This window comes from Macaca nemestrina, chromosome 11, assembly GCF_043159975.1.
Source record: "Macaca nemestrina isolate mMacNem1 chromosome 11, mMacNem.hap1, whole genome shotgun sequence".
Taxonomy (NCBI): domain Eukaryota; kingdom Metazoa; phylum Chordata; class Mammalia; order Primates; family Cercopithecidae; genus Macaca; species Macaca nemestrina.
In genome coordinates this window covers 138,465,540-138,484,049 of record NC_092135.1, presented here as the reverse complement: position 1 = coordinate 138,484,049, position 18,510 = coordinate 138,465,540, and the positions used below count along the sequence as shown (strand labels likewise).

The 18,510-nt window shown below is 56.2% G+C and overlaps 1 protein-coding gene and 1 long non-coding RNA gene across 2 annotated transcripts in view; one reads left to right on the top strand and one right to left on the bottom strand.

Annotated features, from left to right (window-relative positions):
- Positions 1-1,263, bottom strand: part of LOC105473789 (glypican 1) — a 32,110-nt gene extending 30,847 nt beyond the window's left edge. Inside the window, exon 1 of the mRNA XM_011727834.3 lies at positions 841-1,263. Coding sequence (XP_011726136.2) covers positions 841-1,006 — 166 coding nt within the window. The 5' untranslated portion in view covers positions 1,007-1,263. The remainder of the gene's footprint in view (positions 1-840) is intronic.
- Positions 1,264-1,542: 279 nt separating this feature from the next.
- Positions 1,543-10,081, top strand: LOC105473790 (uncharacterized). Its single transcript, XR_011610210.1, has 3 exons — positions 1,543-9,354; positions 9,542-9,712; positions 9,987-10,081. It is a non-coding gene; the product is annotated as an uncharacterized lncRNA (long non-coding RNA).
- The last annotated feature ends 8,429 nt before the right edge of the window (positions 10,082-18,510 follow it).

Below are 18,510 nucleotides of genomic sequence, written 5' to 3'. Positions count from 1 at the left end.
CTGTTCCCAAAGCTCCTTCGGGACCACAGGGAGGGAAGAAGCAGAGCCGAAGGCGGCTGCAGGGCTTAGGGGGCGCCAAGAGGGCCGCTGTTCTTACAAAGAAATGACACGGCCCCTGGGCGGGATCCAACGCGCCGACCACCTGCAGCTGGACTCACGGCGCGAGGCCGCCCAAGTGCCAGGCGGGGGCCGGCGCGCACAAGTTCTCCGAGAGGAATCTCTGCGAGGCGGCGGCGTTCCACCCGCGGAGAAGCGCCCAGCTCCCTCCCCGCCCCTCCGCACTATCCCCCGAGGGGTCCGCTTATAAAATCCACCTAGGCTGCCTTTGCTGGAGACCCTACGAGAATCCCCGGGCAGGACCCAAGACGCCTCCCAGAGAGGTCTGTACAGAGATGAGGGGGTCTGCGGCCACCGTCAGCGGCGCCCCGACAGCCCGGCCACGCCGAGCCCCGCAGCGCCCCGACAGCCAGCCCCGGGACTGGGACTCCCGGCCTGCAGGCGCGCTGGGCCGAGCGGCGGGCAGAACACGCCCAGCTCCAGCCGTGGCCCGGGAGGAGCGCCCCGAGCCCGCAGCCCGATCGGCTCCGGCGTGCAGGGGGGTCGGGGAGGGGTGGAGGATGACCGAGCGGACCGGAGGAGACCCTGGCGAGGGAGTACGGCGCGGGGCTTGGAGGCGAGGGTTGCAGAGGAGCCGCAGCGCAGGGGGCCACTCGGGGCCCGGGCGGCTGGGCGCACGCGGCAGGATCCCACGCCGGGGACGAGTAGCCGCGTCGGGAAGACCAGGGTCTGGAGCCCAAAGCCCGGCCAGGCCGGGGTCTCCGGCGCCGCGCCCTCACTCACCCGAGATCTCCGCCTGGGGCACGTCGCTCAGGCTGAAGCCCTTGGCTCCGTAGATCTGGCGGACCTCGCTGCAGCTCCGGCTCTTACTGGCCGGGTCCCCGCGGGCGCAGGCGACCAGCGCTGCGGCCGCGCACAGCAGCCACCAGCCTCGGGCCCGGAGCTCCATGGCGGGGCCGGCGGCGCCCCCGGCCACCCGCCCGCGCCTCTCTCGGATCCTGGCCGGGTCCTGCGCAGCTCCCGCCCGCGAAGGGCAGAGCCAAGGTCCCAGCGCGCGCGGCTCGCGGTCCAGAGGCGGCGGCGGCCGAGGAGGCGGAGACAACAAAAGCCGGCGGCGGCGGCGGCGCGGGGCGCGCGGGGTGCGAGGTCCGAACGCTCGCTCGGGCAGCCCAGAGCGCAGCGGGCGAGCGCAGTCCCGGCTCGGCGCCTCCCCCGCCGCCGGCCCGGCCCCTCGGCGGCCACGGGAGAGGAGAGGGGCGGGGCAGGGCGGGAGCGCAGGGGTGGGGGAGGGACTGGGAGCACCGGTCGGGGCGGGGCGCGGCGCGGGGGCGCCGGCCGGGGCGCACTGGGCGCTCCTCTGGCTTTCAGGGACCCAGAGGGCCCGCCCGGCCGCGCGACTCTGTCGATCCCCGGCGGGAGGCGGCGGAGCCGGGGAGCGCGGGGGCCGCGGCCGGGGTCCCTGAGGGCGGCCCCCCACGCCCAGCGCCCAGGGCGGTGGCACCACCTGTGGGGGCGGGGACGGGGGCGGAGGGTGCGCGAGGCAGGGCTTCCCCCGCCGGACGTGACATCACGCCTCCCGCGCCCCAATCAGGGGCTTCCCCGCCCCCAGCCGAAATCGGCATCCCGCTCCCCGCTCCCTCCCGCGCGCTCCGGCTTCCTGCACTCTGGCAGCGCGCCCCGCAAACGCTCTCCGGCGCCTCCGTCCCCTCCGCCCGCCGGCCGCGCCTCGGGCCGCCGCCCCTCACCCCGCCTGCACCCCGCAGCGGCCCCCTCCCCGCCCGCTTCCAGCCATCTCGCGCTGGGCTCCGGCTCACACCTGGGGCTTTTGTGGTGTGGGTGCTGCACGCAGGAAATTGGCCAAGAAACTCGACCTCACCTCTCCCAGTCCCAGGGAGCGGCAACAGATGGCTTAATTGTTGGACCTTGGAGGGTGACCCTCCACGTTCTTTGGATGCTGGAGAAACCAAAGTGATGGGGCAGGGCCGGTCTACTGGTTTTGGGCTGCTGGGTGGGGCCCGGTGACCTCTGGAGAAGGGATAGGGTCAGAACCCGGCGACAAGTTAGGTCACTGAGGGAGGAGAGTGGAGTGACCCAGAGCAGCTGCCTCTTTGAAGAAGGCGGGAGGGCTGCCTGCACCTTGTATGGTAGGAGGGCGCGTGGCTTTAGCTGCACATGGGGAACTGGCCTAGATGGGGTCTGTGGGGAGGGGGCGAGGACTGCGGTGTTGGTGTCTGGAGAACTTTGCTCGTTCCTTGGCTCCCAGGTCCCCCACCCCGGCCCCCTGTTCTCCCCATGGTAAGGCCTGGCAGTGAAGCCAGATGCCTGACCCGCAGAATCGGGGGCAGATTTAGAGGTCGGCAGCCTTGGCAGAGTACCTCAAGATGACGGTCATGTACAGCAAGGGTGTCCTGATTTCAGGGCCTGTGGCATCACCTGGAAGCTGCAGCAGGGCCCATGGTGGGGGTGGTGCCAACATTCCCTGCCCCCGTGCCGGGGGCTCTCAGCCACTGTGTAGGGCTGGAGCAGGACGGTGGCTCCCCTCCCCCTGGGTGCTTGGGGTTTCCTGCCCTGCCCCCCAGAGAAGGTTGCTCCTTCACCCAGACACTGAGTCATTGCTGGAGAGGGAGGCTTTGGGGACCCAATCCAAGTGTACATTTCCCTGCCTTCCCCCACATACCCTCTGCTACGTCACATTTTGTGACTCACAGACCCCTGTGCAGTGCATGCTCCGGGCTTGCTCCTTCTTGTCGGCCTGGAGTGGCTGCCTGCACACCTTATCCAGTACGGTCAGGAGCCCGGGCCCATGATCCCGCTCTCTGTGTGATCTCACACACTGCCGGATCGGGCAGGGCTGCCTGAGCCTAGGAACCTGGACTTGGGGTAACCCGGCCTGAGGCTCGATAGTTACCCCATCACTGTTTATGCCTCCTCAATCTCACCAGACTGGGTTATTCCTCCAGGCAGGTCCTTCCTCCAGCCCAGTTCTGGGCCTCTGGAGAGCAGTGTGGACAGCAGGGCTCAGAAAGTGATGCTCGCAGCCCTGGCCTAGCCCTGGTGACCCCTGGGTGGCTTCATCTCCTAAGGAAGTCCTTGCCACCATCGCAGGTCCTGGAATCATTCCCGTTCCACAGACCAGGAGACCTGTAGCCAGGACCTTCCCTGTAGGAGGCACATGCCACCGGGGGGATTGGAAGCAAAGGGCGGGGTTGCACCTGGGAGGAGCCACAGGATCCTGAGCAGCTGCAGCTGCCCCTGGTTCCCTCCTGGCAATGCTGCACACGCCTGCCGTCACCAGGGCAGCAGCCGCCAGGCTGCCCGTGCTGGTCGGGTGCAGGGTCCAGACTGGGACTCTGGGAGGGTGGGCAAGAGTGATCAGTCCCCGCTTCCACCCCGTCCCTGGGGCCGCTCCACACAGGACACATGGGTGGGTTTGAGGACGTAGTTGATGCCTCGAATCCCAGCCACCACAGTAGCCCATGTGGCTCTGACCAAGACCACCCCCTCCTGCTTTGGTGTCTTTGCCTGTCTGGACAGTGGGGGCACACGTGTGCAACACAAAGAAGGAAGGAATGAGCAAGTGAGGAAACAACCAAGAGGAAAAGTTTGTTCCTGAGAGCGGGCGTGTGGCGCAGCCTGGACCTCCTCTTCCGCCGATGCAGAGTTAGGGCAGAGGAGGGACACTTAGCATTGTCTGACGGGCTGAGGCGGGCAGTGCCTGTCGGGCCACAGCGTGGGGGCCTCCCTTCCATGCCCCCATCTTCCGTGGAGGACCCCAGGTCCTGGAGGATGTGTACTGCTCTCTTAGGACCCACTCCTGCCTCTGCCTAGGGAGGGTGGGGGTCTGCGGGATGCTGAGCCTGGTCTCTGCTCAGAAGACACAGGGAGCGCCGGGGGGTCTGCAGCTCCCAGCCGTTCGGATGGCGGGTCTGCTCAGAAATTATTCTACTTTTGCTCTATGGAACCCCTGTGAGTGTGTGTGCCCTTGCCCGCTGCCACGGACGGACTGCTTTCCTTTTCTGTTTGGTTTCAGAGATTGTTTTTTGGAGACTCCAAAAGTAAGTTTCCAAACAGACCGAGCGATTGTCCTCGCTGCCATCCACGGGTGCCTTCTTGTGAATGTCATTGTCCGTAGCGTCCTTACCGACGAGGACCCTGTCCTGCTGGCTGTGGGAGGTGGGAGTGCGAGCGTGTGCTTGCAGACAGCAGGGGTTCAAGGGCATGGACTAGGGCTGGCTAGGCTGTGGCATCTGATGTGTTAGAGAACCCAGGAGGTGTTTTGGTGCCCTGGGGCGTAGTGGAGGACGTAGGGTCCCCACACCTCTGTGGGGGTCTGGGGACCCCTTGGGCAGCAGCCTGAAGAAGGAAGTGGATACCCCAGTGTGTGACTGATGGAGAGAACATGATCCCCAGGAGTGGCTGTCAGCCCTGGGCAGACCAGGGTGGGCAGGACATACTGCCTGCAGAGCTGGAGATGCTTCTGCAAATGGTAATCAGGGTGCCTGCTGGAAAGAAGCGGGGCTCTGGGTAGCTCTGCAGTGGTTAGCAATGGGGAGGGGATCTACCTCAGGGCCTGCTCTGGCCCATGAACTCCACCTCCAGCTCACCCTGTGCTTCCTGCCCCGCCTTTTGGTGGTGACACTTGGGGAACATTCATCTGGTCTCTCATTCTGGTGCTGGCTCAGGGAGCCACTGTCATCTTACGAAGGAGCTCGGCCCCAGACGACCCTGTGGGACTGTACTCGTGTGGGGTCTGTGAGGTGGGGTGCTCATCCCTGCTCTGCCTGGACACTCCGTGGGACCCTGGAAGGTCCTTCCAGCCCTGAGCCAGGACGCCAGTCTAGAGGAGTTCGGCTTTGAGTCTGAACCCTAGGGCTGCCTTGGCTCCCCCAACTTGGGGGCTGCCACTTGGCAGTGAGGGTGGGTGGACAAGGCCCCCAGCTGAGCAGAGTTTGCGGGACTGAGAAAACCTGGCACCATTATTCTCAGAGGAGGTTGCGCCTGCACCTCCCTCCACCTCTCCCCAAGCCCCTGCCGTGGGGTAGTCAACTTCAAAGCAAAGCTCTTCGGAGCCTGCTCTGCTCTGCTGGGTGCCTTTGGTCAGCAGAAGTCTGGGCTCGTCTCCTTATCCAGGTCAGAGGAGGGCAAGCCTTTCCAGTGAGGCCAGGTCACCCGTGTGGTAGTTTGGGTCAGAGGAGTGCACCTGTGGCCCCTCCAAGAGCTGACACCTGTCTCTCTGGTCAGAGGACCTGGGCGGCAGGAGATGACCGCGAACACTCCACTCTGGGCTGAGCTGGGCTTGGCCTTCCCTGTGGTGGTTTTCCTGCCCGTTCCCACCCTGACTCTTGGCCTGGTCTCCCTGAGGAGAGAGGGAACAGATGGGGACACCCCGGCACTGTCTGCTATGTTAGGACGAAGCACCCCACACAACTGGAGCTCAGAGACCCATGTGGACGCCTCGGTGTCCCCAGCACCAGCAGCTCATGGCTTTCCTGCCAGGTCCTGTCTGCTTCATGTGTGGCTCCTGCCCTTCCCTCCGCCTCTCCCCTGCTGGACCATTGCTGGCTTTTGACCTATTCCTCCTGCGGTCCATACTACCCGGCTGATCATTCGAAAACCAGCATCAATCCAAAGCCTGCAAGGACTCTGAGGATCAGAGTGCGGCTGCCGTCAGCCACAGTGCAGGAGCCCCTGAGCCTCCCCCTCCTCTCAAGGGGTCCAGGAAGCTGAACTCTCTTCCCCTCCCCATTCAGATTTCAGGTTCACCTCAAACCTTCCTCTACGCTTAGGGAAGGCCTAAAGTTGCCTCCAGCTCCAGAAGTCTGGAGTCAAAGGGTTTTGTGTCCCTGTAGATGAGGCTCCTAAGGCCTGAGGGGGTCAGACTGTGGCCCTGCCCCGCCTCCCGCTGCCCTTCTGCAGGCCTGTCTGAAGAGCTTGCGTGGTCCCCAAAGCATAGAGCCGTTTCCAGGGTGAGACCAATTGGACGCGTCCCCTGAGCTGCTCTGCAGGTAAGGATTTGCCTCTGGACCATGCTGGCCTGAAAGGGTGGCACTGTCCACGCCATGCTCCCAACTTTCCCTGCTCCTGGTGAGGGTGTCCTGAGATGCTCAAGGCCCCTCGAGGGGAGTTGTCCAGTTGGTGGCAGGAACATGGCCGGGGCACCCTCTTCAGCCAACCTTCTCTCTGGAAGACCAGAGAACAAGACAGCAGGCATCTGTTCTCCTGGGCAGGAGCCCCCAGCCTGCATGTGGGGAGGTGGCTGTGGCCTCCATGGCCCTGGCTGGCAGGCCATGGCTAGGGGGATGGGGACCTGCACATCTGGCTGGGGAGGACCCAGGCCTGTACTGTGTCAGGGCCCAGAGCAGCCAGAGTGTTCACAGTGGCCTGCCCTGTGTGCCACTGGCCTGCGCTGGGTGGGAGGGAATGCAGGGGCTCAGTGGAAGAGCCTTCCAAGGGGGAGGCCTTGCCAGGGCCCACCGAGCAGGGTCTTGCAACCTTGGCAGGCGAGGCTGAGTCACAGGTGAGAGAGGCACCTGCATGGTGGAGCTGAGGGAGGACTACAGCCTCCCTGGCCTGCTGGTCTTCTGTGGGAATCCTGTTTTCCTGAGGAGGCCAAACTGCAGCATCTGAGTTTCTGTTTGTCTGTGCAGTAGTAATGCCCCGCTTGGTGGCAGGGGACAGGTGCCCTGAGCGTTGGACGGCTGAAGGGCGGTGGAGCCCCTGATGCCTGTGGGAGGGAAGGGGTGGTGCAAGGCCTCTTCTGGGGACAGGGACAGGCTGCCTGGTCCCTGGGGAGGGGGATGGGTGAAGGGTTGGTTTTATTTGCCCTGCAGCCACAGGCACAACCAGAGGTGAAGGCAGCTGCAGGGTCCTCTTGGACACAGTGGGAGTGTCCGGGGAGGGAAGGAGGAGCAAGCAGGGCTGGAACAAAACACAGCCAAGGACTTGGGAGGAGGAGAGGCTGGAGCCATAGACATGGCTGAGGACCGGGGAGGAGGAGAGGCCGTGACCACAGCCCACAGCCATGGCCTGGCCCGTGGACCACACCTACAGCCAAGCTCAGCCACATCGGGTCAGCTCTGGGTGGCCCACCCCTGCTGGGGAGTGGGCAGGCACTAGTGGTGGTGTAGCCCCTCCCCAAAGGTGGTGTTTACTAGCCCACCTGGCCTTGGGTCCCCACCTTCGACAGAAGTCTGGCAAAGGCATCCTGAGAAGGTGACACAGGGAAGCCCTGCCCTTCCAGAGGGCCTCAGGCCAAAGTGCTCCCCAGACCTGGGGCTGCAGCCCAGGGAGGGTGGCCAAGGGAGGCTTAGACACCTGGCCTCTGGGTCTCATTTTAGGGAGGTGAGGTGACTCTTGGGCAGGTGCAGGGCTTCCTGAGTGTCACATGAGCAGAGTGATTGCAGCCTGCAAGGGCAGGGCTGTCAGCCAGGTGAGGACAGCAGATTTGGGTCAGGGCCAGGCACAGCCACAGGGCCTCTGCCCCATGGACATCCTGGTCCTTTCCTGGCCTCTGAGTCCCTTCACTCCATCTGTCATCGCTGGCGCTGACCAGCTGAGCCACCCCCTTAGGTCACTCAGTCTTCTTCTGCCTTCATTTTCTCGGTGGAAAAATGGGCATGAAACAAGGATATTCCCTCAATAGCCACATAGTCTTAAAAAAAAAAAAAACAGAGTTGGAGGACTCAATTTCCCAGTTTCAAAACTTACTACAGTACAAAGCTACAGTAATCAAAACAGTTTGATATTGGCATGAAGCCAGACGTGGACAAATGGAATATAAGAGTTCAGACACAAACCCACACACCTGCCGTCAATTTTTTGGGACAAGGATGCCAAGATTATTCAGTGAGACAAAGAGTAGTCTCTTCAACAAGTGGTACAGGGAAAACTGAAGCTAGACCCTACCTCACACCATACACAACAGTGAACCCAAAAGGGACCAAAACCCCCAGTGAGCAAAAACTCTTAGAAGAAAATACTGGGGAAATCTCATGACATTGGATTTGGCAAAAGATTCTTGGATATGAAACAAAAAACACAAGCAATAAAAGAAAAAATAGGAGAATTGGACTTTATGAAAATTTGATAATACTCTTTGTGTTTCAAAGGGTGCTATTAAAACAGTGAAAAGACAAACCACAGAATGGGAGGATTTTTTGCAAATCATGTATCTCATGAATGTCTAGTTTCCAGAAGATATAAAAAACTCTTCAACACAGCAAAAAGTCAGTTTTAAAAATAGCAAATAATTTGAATAGACACCTTTCCAAAGATGATATGCAAATGGCTAATAATCTTATGAAAAGATGCTGAATATCATTAGTCATCAGGAACATGTAAATCAGAGTAACAAGACATCACACCACACTCAAGAGATAGCTAGCATCAAAAAAGTCGGAAAATAAGTGTTGGCGAGGATGTGGGAAAATGACAAATCTTGTATATTGCTGGTGGAAACGTGAAATGGCTTAGCCACTGTAAAAACAGTTTGGTGGTTCCTCAAAAAGTAAAACAGAATTAACATACAGCTCAGCAAGCCTACACCTAGGTGTATGGTCAAAAGAATTGAAAACAAGTATTCAAACAAAAATTTTTGCATGGATGTTCACAGCAGCACCATTCACAGCAGTCAAAATATGGAAACGTCCCAAATATCCAATGAGCAGACAAAACTGACCTATCCATGCAAGGGAATGTTCTCCAGCCATAAAAAGGAATGAGGCACCAATTCCTGCTGAAGTGTGCAGGAGCCTTGGAAAGATCACGGTAAGTGAAAAAAGCCAGACACCAAAGATCACAGGCTGTGTGACTCCATTTCTGTGAAATAACCAGCATTTCACATTCCCCTGAACTCACAGCAAAAGACAGTAGGTGCGTGGTTGTGGGGGCCGGAGGCACAGAGGGATGGGGAGAGCCTGTTTAGTGGTTTCCCCTAAGCAGTTGGGCGATGAGATGTTTTGGAACTAGACAGAGGTGAGGCTGCACAGCCCTGTGAGCAGACGACGTGCCACAGAATTGGACGCTTTACAGTGGTTAATTTTATGTTATGTGAATTTTACCTCAGTAGAAACCAAAGCCAAGCAGAGTTGCCATGAGAGGTGAGGTGTGGAGCTGGTTATCCATGTGGAGCCCAAAAGCAGGCCCGACACGAAGGGAGCCTCTCCCAGCGTCTGACATCATCATCCTTCCCAAGTGGGCCCAGTTCAGGCTGCCGGAGGTGCAGAGAAAGAGGCGAGACACCATCTCCCAGCAAGCGGCCCTGTCTTAACCTTAGCATCATGAGGCTGGGGTGGCCAGGTAACTGGGAGCTGCATTTCTCAATCCAGCCACCTGGCCACCTCCCACTGCCACCACACATCACACGTGCCTGAAACAGAACCATGGCAGCCCACTCATGAGGACCCACCCACTGTAGGGAGGGAGAGTGCAGTGCGTGCCTGTGCCCACTGTGCCTCTGAAGCAGGTGCCGCGGGTGTCCCCCCAGGCCCCTCCTTCCTCCCTTCTACACACTCAAGGTCGCCAGTGACCGCTGCCTGCTGGGTTTCCCTGGGTCCGCCGGCAGGGCAACCTGGAAGTGGCAGAAAGCAAATGACGTAGACGTATCCCTTAGCTGGTGGATAGGCACCAGCTCCTGCTGCACAGCTGGAAACCCCAGGTATGTGTGTGCTGTTACAAAACAAACTTTCCACACATTTGGTTAAGACCCAATATGGTTTGAATGTTTCTTCTCTTCAAGTCTCATGTCGAAATGTGATCCCCAGTGGTGGAGGTGGGGCCTGGTGGGAGGTGTTGGGTTACAGGGGTGGGACCCTAATGAATGGCTTAACACCATCCCTTTGGTGATGAGTGAACTGTCGCTCAGTGAGTTCACATGAGAACTGGTTGTTTAAGAGAGCCTGGGGCCTCTCCCTTCTCTCTCTTGCTCCTAGTCTTACCATGTGATGCACCTGCTCCCCCTTTGCATTCCTGAGCTCTCACCAGAAGCAGATGATGGGTGTTGTGCTTCCTGTACAGCCTGAGCTGATTAAACCTCTTTTCTTTATAAATGACCCAGCCTCAGGTGTTTCTTCATAGCAATGGAAGAACCGACTCACACAAGATCTAATTGGCTATCCCTGGTGACTCATGAATTGGGCAGCATCGTGTCTGGAGAGTTAGGAAGGGTGTTCCCATGGGCTGAGTGGAGGAGGTGGGCTTTACAGGCAGAAAAGGCTGAAGAAACAGAGATGGGGGACAGCAAGTGATTGGGCATTGTGGGGTCACTTTCCTTGTCAGACTAATACGGAGGGGTTTCCTGAGTCTGCTGACTCAGGTAGACTGATTGGCTGCTGTGAATCTCTTCATTTTGGGAAAAGGGTCCCCCTTTTTTTTTTTTTTTTGAGACGGAATCTTGCTCTGTAGCCCAGGCTGGAGTGCAGTGGCGTGATCTTGGCTCACCGCAAGCTCCACCTCCCAGATTCACACCATTCTCCCAACTCAGCTTCCCAAGTAGCTGGGACTACAGGCGCCCGCCACCACGCCCGGCTAATTTTTTATGTATTTTTAGTAGAGACAGGGTTTCACCATGTTAGCCAGGATGGTCTTGATCTCCTGACCTCATGATCCACCTGCCTCGGCCTCCCAAAGTGCTGGGATTACAGGCATGAGCCACCGCGCCCGGCCAAGGGGCCCTTTTTAAGTTCAGTTTGATGAAATGACATTCAGCATGAGTGACTCCATTCTGGTTTGGTCTGGGTGTTGGGTTTGGAGCAGGAGCTTCTCTGAACCAACAGCCACGGTCATTTTTATTTGACCGTTGCTCTACGATGTCTCCTGAGGTTTCTTGTAGCCGAGCCAGGTCACAGGGAGCTGCACCTGTCACCCATCCTGCTACTTCCCTCCTCATCTCTTCCTCACGCCCCTGTTGCTGTTTCCTGGGACCATCCAGTAAACGAACCTTGTCTCAGCATCTGCTTCTTGGGGGAACACAGATGAAGACTGTCTCAGATGTTCACAGTCTCCCTGAGAGGCGGGTCTGTTTGCATCCAGCTTATAGAAAAACATCTGGCTCAGGAGGTTAAGTATTAATAATTCACACAAGTTCACAACAGCTGTGATCGTCCCTGCCCTGCCACCTCCCTGTTTATCACTATGTTCTCCAGTGACATCCTCCCCTCCCATCATCTCATGCCTTGGGAAAGGTGGGCAAACCCTGAAGACAAAGCCCTTACCTGGAAGGGGAGGCTCCAGGTCTCCAGCAGGCAACCCGTGGCTCCCTTCTACCCAGCAGGAACACTGGGCTGACTCTGGATGGATGGAACTGCTACAGTTTGCAGAGGTCTGAGTGAACTGGAGGCATCTTCAATCCTGGTGCATGAATTGGTTTCCAAGATGTTGCCCATGATATTTCAACTATTTTCTTTTTTTTTTTTAGAGACAAGGTCTTGCTCTGTTGCCCAGGCTGGAGTGCAGTGGCATGATCATAGCTCACTGCATCCTTGAACTCCAGTGCTCAAGCAATCCTCCTGCCTCAGCCTGCAGAATAGCTGGAATTACAGGTGCACACCACCACATCTGGCTAATTTTTATTTTATTTTTTTGTAGAGACAAGGTCTCGCTATTTGCCCAGGCTGGTCTTGAACTCCTGGCCTCCAGTAATCTTCCTGCCTTGGCCTCTCAAAGTGCTAGGATCACAGGTGTGAGCCACCAGGCAGTGTGGTATACCGCAGATCAGCATGCAAGCCTGAGGGTAGGGCTTGATGAATTTGCATCTCATAAACTGCACCCAGATTGAGAAACAGAGCCTGCCCTGCCCCAGGGACTCCTCACATCCTCTCCACATTGTCCTCCACCCTGAAGTCCCCCTGCCTGAAGCTCCCCTGCCACAGGACAGCTGCCCTGCCTTCGACCCTGACCCATCGACTGGGCTGTGGGGCCTGGTACTCTCCCCAGCGCTGACCTTGGTCTCTCGGCCCTGAGCACCGCCTGCACTGCTGCCCACTCCTAGTTCTCAGGTGGCCCTCCGTTGTGAGCACTTGTGGTCTCCATGCCCAGGCCACCATGGGTGGACAATCGTGTGTTTTCAAGAGTGCTGCTGTAGCTGTGCTTGTCTCTGCCACCAGGGGCACATGGGTGCGTGTTTTTGCGGGGTCAGGGGTGCTGGGCACCAGGCTAGGCAGAGTCCGCCAAGCCACGTCACAGAGTGACTGCTGGCTGGGCTTCCTGCCTCGTGTCCTCACCAGTGCCAGCTGCCCTGAGAAATCATCTCTTCCTGGATGAACTGGCTTCCTCTCCCTGGGAGGTAACTGCACCACCAGGGCGAGGGTGGCCGTCGGTTCTGCTGTCTCTGAAGCACCAGAATGTGCCTGGTGGGGCAGTGCCAGCTGAGACTCGGGTCTTCACGGCTGGGTGGTGAGTGGTCACTGTAGGAATGAGCAGTGCTTGTTGAATGAATGAATGACCAGGTGAGGTGGCATCGCCATTAACCCTCACGCTAAGAAGGAGCAGGGGCGTTTGGAAAAGTGTGAACCTGGCGGAGCCGGGCACTGCACCTGTGTGGACCCAAGGGCCTGGACATTTCCCCCGTGCCCCTGGTCCGGACCAACAGGCCTGCCCTCCAAGATTTTGTCCCCAACATGAAGACTTCTGTATTCACTGAGAGCCTCAGGACTGTGTTTAGAATGTTGCACAACACAATCGTGGAGAAAGTGCAAACTTTCCGTCTTCCTCTACAGCGTCTGTCACCAGCCCGTCTCCTGCTTTCTGCCCCCGCAGGGTGTCAGGAAGACCCAACCCCCAGCCCCAGCCCTGCCTCCTCATAGCCTCAGTCTCCCTCCATGCCTGCCGGTTTTCTGGAAGGAGCTTTTCTTGCTATGTGACCGTTTCTAAATCTAATTTTGAAGCTGTCCAGAATTAGGCGTTGCACTTTAATTGCCATTGTGGGAAAAGGCATTTCAAAATCACACACAGAGACCTGACCTGCTGGCCAGCCCTCCCGCCCTCCCGGTGGTTGGAAATGCCAGAGCCACACACAGTCTCGGCGTTGGGCGGAAATCGACTCTGGAGTGTGGCACCTGGAGTGGCGTTAGGTACAGGGTAGCAGGAGGGTTGGTAACCCGGGTATTTCCATTCAATGAACTTGGGCTGAATGTGAGAGGCCCGAGGGCCGTACGCCTGGTGCACCCATCAGGAGGGTTAGCGGCAGAGATGCCAGCACCAGGGACTGTCGCTGGTCAGAGTACGCCTGGCGCACTCAGGAGGGTTAGCGGCATCAGGAGGGTTAGTGGCAGAGATGCAGGTGCCAGGAACTGTCGCTGGTCGGGGGCAGGGCTAGGTCGGCTGAAGACCGTGTTGTCCCACAGGATCCAGTTTGTGGGACCAACAACCAGAATTGGAAGCTTTTGGAAAGCTTGAAAAAACTCTAGTAGTGATTAAAATAGAACACATCACGTTCTGAAATATATGAAAAAGAAAAAAGAGGGTTCCAGTTCACACCCCCAAATCATACCCTCACCCAGAGTGACCAGGGTGAGTCACTGTGGGTGCATCTTTGTAGAACTTTCTCCGGTTCCTAAATGGCCCTGTTCAAGCGTCTGATGCCCATTGGTGTGCAGCATTGTTTTTCTAACTGAACCCTGAGTGAGCCTTGGTGGCCTCTCCACATCAGGGCCTAAAGCTCCGCCCACACCTCTGTTCCAACCCATTGTCAATATTCCAGAAAAGGGCTGCAGCCTCTATTTTACTATGCCTCGGCTCAAGAGTGTTTTTAGTTCAAACAAAGTGACATTAAAATGGCACCAGTGGCTCCTATAGAACAGATGATGAGAAACACATCTGCTGAGTTACAGGGTGCACATTTCAATATTTTAAAGAGCTTTGGCCCAACTGTCCTTCAAAAAGACAAAGTCAGGCACAGTTCCTGGTGGCTCATACCCTTGTCAAAGCAGAGGTCATCACACCTCTCGATGTTGCCAACCAGAGGCGCAAGGGGTGAGATCCGAGAATGTTTCCATTTGTATTCCTTGCTCCCTGGGAAACTGAACATCTTTTCATGCATTTACCAGCCACTGTCAGATTTTCTCATGGCCTGTCTATTCAAGTCCATTGCCATTTTTCACCTTCTTTGTTTTTTTTTTTTTTTGGTATTGATTTTTGAGGCACTCTTTATGGATTAAAGATTATGCTCTTTGTCTGGAATCTATGTTGCAAATATTTCCTCCTTCCTCTGTTCATTTATGTGAAATGCCAGTAAATACTCATTCCAGCACACACTGACCTGTTTCTAGACTCACCCTGGATCTTTTTTGCATATTGCTGGGGTAGGGCCACACTGTTTTGAATAACATAGTTTTGTAAGATATACATTTCTTCTTATTCAAAATTTCTTGTTATTCTTTCCTGTGTCTCCCCCAAGTGAACATTGGATTCATCTGTCAAGTCCTGTAAATAATGGATGAGAATTGTCTGGAGCTCATAGATTAGTTCTGGGAGAATTGATATTTTTTCAGACATCCAGGAATTGTACATATTTCAAATTCTCCCTTTACTCAATTTAAAAAATTGCTTTGCAGTAAAGTTTCACATTTTTCATCATCTAGCCCTTTTTATATTTTGGGGTTTATTCTTAGATGTTTTAAGGTTTTGGCTATTGTGAGCAGTATTTTTGGCCATACATTTTCATTGGTAATTGCTGTGTTTAGGGAAGTCATTGGCTCCATTGGTTTTTCAAGTCACAGCTTTGCTAAATTGTCTCCTTACTTCTAATAGATTTTCAATTGGCCGCCTTCTGATTTCTAGGTAGACGATCATAGCATCTGCAATTATTGATGACTTAATCTTTTTATTTCCAAATATTTATGCCTTTCATTTCTTTTTTTAATAAATACATTATTATCCTCATTAGGATCTCTAGTATAATAGTAAAGACAAAATTGGTAATGTTGAAAACACTCACGTTTTCTCCTGACCTTAAGACTAAGACTAATGCTTTTAAAGTTTTATCATTAATTACAATGTTGACTAAAGGCTTCTAGAACAAACTTTTATCAAGTTGGGGAAGTTTTTTCCTACTCTTTCCTTGCTACAAGATTTCTTTTTAAAGTCCTAATAGGGAAAGATATGGTATTTTTTCAACATCTGTTTCCATGATCATATCATTTTCCTCAACTCAGTTCTTGGCATATTGAGTTATGCGTCTAGAGTTACTGCTATTAACCCATCCTTGCATTCCAGGATTAAACCCTACTTGCAATGGAAGCATTTTCAATGCCATCCTGGATGTGATTTGTTAAGGCTGGCTCCTAAGCCCTGTCTGTTTCCATGGTCTTGCAGGCCTCTCCTGCTGTGGTGGTCTCCTTGGGCTCAGAGCATTCCAGTGGCAGCAGGGCCAGAGCACAGGTGATGCTGTCCCTGCCTTGCATTGGCTGCTGTTCTGATGAGACGTGAGCAGTGGCTTTCCTAGCCTGTATGGCATGAGGACACTTGTCAAGCCTGGGTTGCCCTGGCCAGATTCTCCTGGGGCTGCATGTCCCACAGCCTGGCATGGGCCCTGGGGAGCCAGGGCCTGCTCCATCCCCCTCTGGGATCCTTGTAGCCTGCTCAGTGTCCCTGTATCAGTGTTGCCTGTGCTTGCTGACAGTGCCTTCCTGCCTGCTGGCCACACCTGTCCAGGGGGTCCTGAAAATGGACAGGGGTGCTTCTGATGGGATTCCACACCCTCCATCTGCTTGGGGAGAAGGTGCCCACACCTGTGAGTCATGTCATGAAAAGCATACTTGTGAATCTGGCTTCCTCCCTGACCCTGGGGCATCCTGGTCTTGTGCTTCCCAGTTGGGAGGAGTCACCATTCTCTGCATCCAGGCCCAGCAGCTGCCTTCCAGGGGACTGGGTGTTCCTCCTGCAGTATCTCTTTAAAGTTGGCAATTTGGAAGATTGAGCTGGAAATGCACAAGTGAGTGCTGCCTGAGGGCTGGGGGTTTGGGGGCAGAGGCTGCCACCTCACATGAGGTCTGGATGCTAGTTTGGGCCTTTCATGGGTCTGGTGTGCCTGGCAGGCCTCTGACACCACTGCTGTGCTCCTGGGCAGATCCACAGAATGGGACACTCTTAGAAGCAAAGACATCCATCCTCTAATTTTCTCATCCTTTCCAAAACCGAGCTAAACCCGCTGCTCAAAATTGTCAACACGTGGCTTCCAGCCCTGCCTGGGGAACAGGATTGACGGCCTTGTCATTCCACATGAGCATGAGGCTGAGTGGCTACTGTGGGGGTGGTGCCCATCTGCAGAGGGCGTAGGACACTGTGAGGACCTGACTGTCCTTCCCTGTGGGCTGAGGAAGCCCCTAATGCTGGGGCACACACACCGGAGGAACCGGACGACCCAGGCCATTTGTGCTGAGGGGATTGGATAGTGGGCAGCAGCCCCAGGACGCTGCCTGCCTATCCTGAGGGCCCAGACCAGGGTCTTGGTCCCTCCGGAGTCCCACAGCCCAGGGCTTGCCCACAACTCTGGTTTTGGGGTCATCTGCCTGCCCAGGAGTCCGTCCTTCCATTCTTCATCCCTCAGCCCTCCCATTCTCCCGGGTACTCCCATAAGGCAAGCCTCAGGCTAAAGTATCAGCCGTGCCTTTCAAGGTCTTCTCCATGTCCCCAGCCCCCCACTCTGAAGTGGACCAGACCCTCCCAATATGTGCCAAAGGTGCTGAGCCTTCGGGCACTGTGGGTGGTGTCTGCTTGCCTCTGTCTGCCCCTGGCTCACTGAGGGGCTCAGGAAAGGGTCTTCTGGGTGCCTGAGCAGCCTGCAATCTCTGAAATGGACTGGTGGGGTGGGGGCAAGGTTCAGTCCATGGCCCCTCCCATCAAGCTTCCTTGGGACCAGGAGCCCCTTACAGGCTGCCTGGCCCCTCTGCCAACAGCTGGGGCTTGGCCTGGCTATGGCTCCCAGATACTGGCCTTAATGGCCTGGGAGTTGGGGGTCTCCACAGGCCTCACTTGGCCATCTGTGGCCTGGGCCAGGCTGGCTCTAACTCCCTGCAGAGATGCTGCCTCATTGTCAGATTGTACAATGAAATAAAATGTAAAATGAAAATTTGCAGAACTCAGGAGGAGGCTGGGTGAGGCTGTGTGGACACGGTGCAGACGCTCTGATGCGTGTGGCAGAGTCAGCAGCCTGCAGACCACGTCTCCCCCGGAATGCACAGTGGTTTTGAATTTGTGCTTTTTTCTTTTTTAAATTATAGGAGGGAGGAGAGCTTGGCAAAGTGCAACATGGGACCTGCCAAGCCCAAACTATTTGAAAAAAAAAAATAAATCACAAGATTTTTGCCTAAACTCTGAAAAGGCTTTGATTCTGCTTGAAATTTGAGGTCTGTACAGACGGCCCTGAAGACAAGCTTGGCCACTGGCTTTGGGGTACTTGGGCTGGGCCCCCCAGTGTGACCACAGTGTGGCCCTAGGAGGTAAGCCAGGCAGGACCCAGCTTCCTGGGTCCTGAGGGCCAATGGCTGAGGCTCACTTAGACGTGTGCAGACCCCACTCCCCACCTGGGAGTGCACTTGTGGGTGTGGAGAGGAGCTGGGGTGGGTCTCCAGCTGCCCCAGTGCCTGCAGTTCCCTGAGCGCCAGGAGGACCAGCCTCCTTGTGGGGCTCAGGTGCTCTGGAATGTGGGGCTCAGGTGCTCTGGAATGTGGGGGTCAGGGCCAGGCTTGCCTAGAGTTTTCTGAGCACAAGTGGGAAGGTGCAGTCCACACCAGACTGCCCTTGCTTCTGACTGCAGTGGCATGTTCAGGGACCTCAAGACCCCACTTTCAAGGCTCAGCAGCTTGCCAGAAAACCCACAGGACTCACAGAAGCTGTTTTACACAAGGCTATGGTTTTTCACAGGGAAAGGATCAGGGATGAAGTCAACCAAAGGAAGAACCACAGAGGTGGGATCTGGGGATGCACCAAACTCAAGACTTCTGTGTCCTCTCCCTGTGGCATCAGGACAATGTCACTCTCCCAGCATCTCGATGGGGCAGCACCCCTGGAATGTTGCCAACTGGGATGCTTGCCTGAGCCTCTGTGGTCAGAGTTTTTATTGGGGCTCCAATTCACAGGCACCACTGATTGATTGCCTATGTGGTTATCTCAGTCTCTGTCCCCTCCCAAGGCCAACCGGTACCACCTGACCCAGAGACTACCCTCCCACCCCATGCAAAACACATTGCTACCATGTGGGATGGCCTCAGGTCCCCAGGTCAACAAAGACAGTCCTATCAGGCACAACATTCCAGGGTGAGAGTCACCTCCTAGGAATCAGGGGCCAATGCCACACTGATTTCTGGACAGAGTTAAATTCTTTCGTGCACAGATATGCTCTAGGGGTGCGCAGGGGCAGAGAACCCTGTTGGAGATGAGCGTGTTTTTCCTGCGGCCCCCAGACAGCATGGTTTTGCACTCCACCCGGCGTTTATCTCCCAGTTGTCATTCCAAGCT